This window comes from Terrapene carolina, unplaced genomic scaffold (genome assembly GCF_002925995.2).
Source record: "Terrapene carolina triunguis isolate 2854851 unplaced genomic scaffold, T_m_triunguis-2.0 Scaffold33113, whole genome shotgun sequence".
NCBI classification, from domain to species: Eukaryota; Metazoa; Chordata; order Testudines; family Emydidae; genus Terrapene; species Terrapene triunguis.
The window spans coordinates 1-3,636 of record NW_020697464.1 but is presented as its reverse complement, the minus strand read 5'-3'; the positions used below and the strand labels follow the sequence as shown (position 1 = coordinate 3,636).

General features: G+C 62.3%; 1 protein-coding gene across 1 annotated transcript; it reads right to left on the bottom strand.

The window, feature by feature from the left end:
* Nucleotides 1–76: 76 nt before the first annotated feature.
* Nucleotides 77–2,904, bottom strand: LOC112125280 (troponin T, slow skeletal muscle-like). The gene is made up of 8 exons (XM_024223712.3): nt 2,672–2,904; nt 2,237–2,300; nt 1,959–2,075; nt 1,512–1,589; nt 1,297–1,407; nt 911–1,020; nt 342–432; nt 77–183 (listed from the first exon to the last, which is right to left on the bottom strand). The coding sequence occupies exons 1-8, from the start codon at nt 2,896–2,898 to the stop codon at nt 139–141; spliced, it is 843 nt and encodes a 280-aa protein (XP_024079480.2). The 5' UTR covers nt 2,899–2,904; the 3' UTR covers nt 77–138.
* Nucleotides 2,905–3,636: the final 732 nt, after the last annotated feature.

Below are 3,636 nucleotides of genomic sequence, written 5' to 3'. Positions count from 1 at the left end.
CAGCCCCCTCCCCCACGGCCCAGCGCTGCCCCCCCCGGGGGGCTGGGAGGGGGGAGAAGGATTTCGGGGGGGTCGGTCTCTGGACCAGGACCCCAACCCCCCGTCCCAAGCAGGGGAGATGGGTACTGCGGTGGCTACTCACAATTTCTGGGCATGGCTGATGCTGTTGTAAAGGATGTTAATCTGCAAAGGGGAGGAAGAACCAGTTATTACCCAGCTGGGCCAGCCTCAGTTTACCCTCCCCACCCCACCCCCCGGGAGCCAGCCAATGCCCCACCCCGGGGCTGGATGGGAGCCGCCGCCCCCTGGAGGGGAAAGGCTCCCCTGCCCCGTTCTCTCACCTCGTATTTCTGGCGCTTGAGTTTCTCCATCAGGTCAAACTTCTCCGACTCCAGCTGGTGGATCCAGTCGTGCAGCTCCTTGGCCTTCTCCCTGTGGGGCCAGAAGGAGGCGCTGTCAGGATCGGGGCGGCTGCTCGTCAGCTCCCCGCCCAGCAAGGGCCGCTCGTACCCAGAGCGCCCCGGGAAACGGGAGGCATGCTCCACGCGAGGTAGCGGTGCTTGCTAGCCCCAGGGGCTCATGGGAACAAAGCGCAGAGCATCATGGGAAATGAGGGCATAGATGGCCAGGGTAGCAATGGTTGCTAACCCCAGGGGATCATGGGAAATGGGAACAAAGAGCAGAGCATCATGGGAAATGGACACAGATGACCAAAGTAGCGGATTGGGTTCCTAACCTCAAGGGGTTATCGGAAATGAGAACCAAGTGCAGAGCATCATGGGAAATGGGACCATAGATGGCCAAGGGGTAGCCATGGTTGCTAACCCCAAGGGATCATGGGAAATGGGAGTCAAGCACAGAGCATTATGGGAAATGAAGTCCCCTGAGTGCTCCCTCTCCCCCCCCGTACCTCAGCTCATCCTCCCGCATGCTATCGATGTTTAGGGGCTTCCGTCGCTCGGCCAAGATCCGGTTCTTCATCTCCCGCCCCGTCTGCCGCTTGCCCCGCTTCTGCTCGGCCTGGCAAACAGGGCACGGGGGTCACGTCAACACAGGCTCCCTCCAGAGCCGGGCCCTCTGGGGTGGGGCTCAGGGGGCTGGTTATAGTGGGACCCCTCACCCGGCGCTGAGATGCGGCTGCCTCTGGGGCAGGGCAGCTGGTGATTTTCAGACCACTCCCCATACTGCAGCCCTGAGTCCACACCCTGATCCCTGCAGCACAGCGCCCCCCCATCCAATATCCCTGTCCAACCTCTCTCCCCCCAGCTCCCCCCCGCTCCCTGACTCCCCCCTCACCTTGACCAGATAGCCGCCAAAATGCGGCATGGTGGACAGAACCTTCTTCTTCTTGGCGTCGTCTTCGGCCCGTTTCTTGGCCTCCTCCTCCTCCTTGCGCAGCTTCTCTTCCTGCATGGGGGGGGGAGCAGAGCTGTCAGCCGTGCGGCTGGGGGGGTACAGACTGGAGGGGATGACCCCCCCAGCCCAGGATGGGGGGATGTGGGGGAACTCACAGCTAGCTTGGCCTGGCGTTCCCGCTCCTTCTCGGTCCGGAACCGCACCTGCTCGTTCCGTTCCGCTCGACGGCGCTCCTGCCGAGGGCCCGGGGACGGGTCAGAGCATGGCCGGCCACCCACAGCGGCCCCCGGCCGGCCCCACCTCTTCCCTGGAACCCACGATCCGCTTCCCTGTCTGCCACACCCACAATCCGCCTGGCACCCTCCCCGGTACCCACAATCCACCTGGCACGCCCCCCCCAGTACCTACAATCCCCTGTCCTGCCCCCCATACCCACAATTCCCTGCCCTGCCCCTTGTACCAACAATCCGCCTGGGATGCCCCCAGTACCCACAATCCCCTGCCCCCCATACCCACAATCCACCTGGCACGCGCCCCCCCATCCACAATCCCCTGCCCGGCCCTATGTACCCAAAATCCCCCCCGTGCGCCCCAGGACCCACAATTCTCTCCATCAAGCCGATGAGCTCCTCCTCCTCCTTCTTCCTCTGCTCGAAGTGCACGTCGATGAGCGTCTGCAGCTCCAGCAGGTCCTTCTCCATGCGCTTGCGGTGAATGTCCTGGGGGGCGGAGAGAGCGTGTGAGCTGGGGGGCACCCCACATGGGTACCTGCAACATAGCGCCCCCCCGCTGAGCGCCTGGTCCCCCACAGCCCAGTGCCCCCTGCCGAGCCCCCGCCCCGCCCCCTGCAGCCCAGCAGGGTCTTTCTTACGATACTCACATCAAAGTCCACTCTCTCCCCATCGGGGATCTTCGGGGGGGCCAGCTGGGGAACCACCGGCCTGCTGCAGGGGGGCGGGGAGGAGGGATAAGAAACATGACAAAGAGGAAAGGGATTGACGCTTGACTGTTACAAGTTCAGACCCCGCCCGGCGCTGGGACTCGGCTCCTCTGAGGTGGGACACACAGGGACCCCTAGCCCGGCGCTGGGATGCAGCCCCTCTGGGGTGGAGTGCAGGGGCTGGGTATAGGGGGACCCCTTGCCCAGCGCTGAGATGCGGCCCCTCTGGGGTGGAGCGCGGGGGCTGGGTCTACAGGGTCGCTCAGTGCATTGGGACAGCACTCCTGCCCAGGTTGTGGGGTTCCCTGCTCTGACTTGTGGGTGCAAGTGGGGGATCCCCCATCTTACCCCCCTCCTCACGGGTACCGCAGTTACCTGGGTTTGGGACGCTCCTCTTCTGTGAAGAGAACAAGAGAAACATTGTTATTAGACAGAGAGATCGGGAAACAGTTTATGGGGGGGAATTGGGGGGACCCGGGGGGATGACACCCCAAAAACCTCTTAGCAAGAAAGCCCCTGATATGCTCCACCTGTATCCAGTTCAAATGTCGGGGTACCTCCATAAGGTGGGGTGAGAATTGATGTGGGGGGGGGGGATCCATGGGCAGAGGGCCCCCCTCGGGCGGGGGGGAGGGGGGCCGGGTGGTGAAAAAAAAAAAAAGGAAGGGAAAAAAGGGAAGAAGAAAAATGTATCCCTGAAGAAGAGAAGAAAATCCATGAGGAGTGGGGGGCTGCAAAGTGGGGTGCAGGGAGCGGCACCGGAGATCCAAGGGGGGGTGTCATAACATTAGCTGCGGAGAAAGGTTTGGGGGAGCATGATGCTGGAGGAAGCCAGGGGGGCAAACAAAAAAGTCCTTCCCGTGGAAGGTTTTTTGGGGGGCAAGTAAAGGGTTAGAGAAGGGGGTTGAGGAGGATGGGGCCCCAGGAAGGGGCCTGCAGTGGGGGAGGGGCTCCCCCACCCCAGGGGACACAGACCGTGTCTGTTGTGAGTAGTTTTAGAGGCAAGCAAACTCTGCGGCTGCCGCGTCTCTATATGGATAGAGACTCATATACATTCAGCACCCCGCCCCCCAGCAGCTCCCCTTCCAGCCCCCTCCTCCCAGTGCAGTCGGAGTGACTCCGGATGGACCCGGGGGGAGCTAAGATCAGAATCCCGCCCTGACCCCATTGCGAACAGGAGTGACTCTGGCTTCGGGGGTGGGGGACAGGACTGAGATCCAAAGTCCTGACCCCATTGCGAACAGGAGTGACCCGGATTGACCCTGGGGAAGCTGAGCTCAGATTCAGCTCTGACCCCATTGCAAACAGGAGTGACTTCAGATTGACCCTGGGGAAGCTGG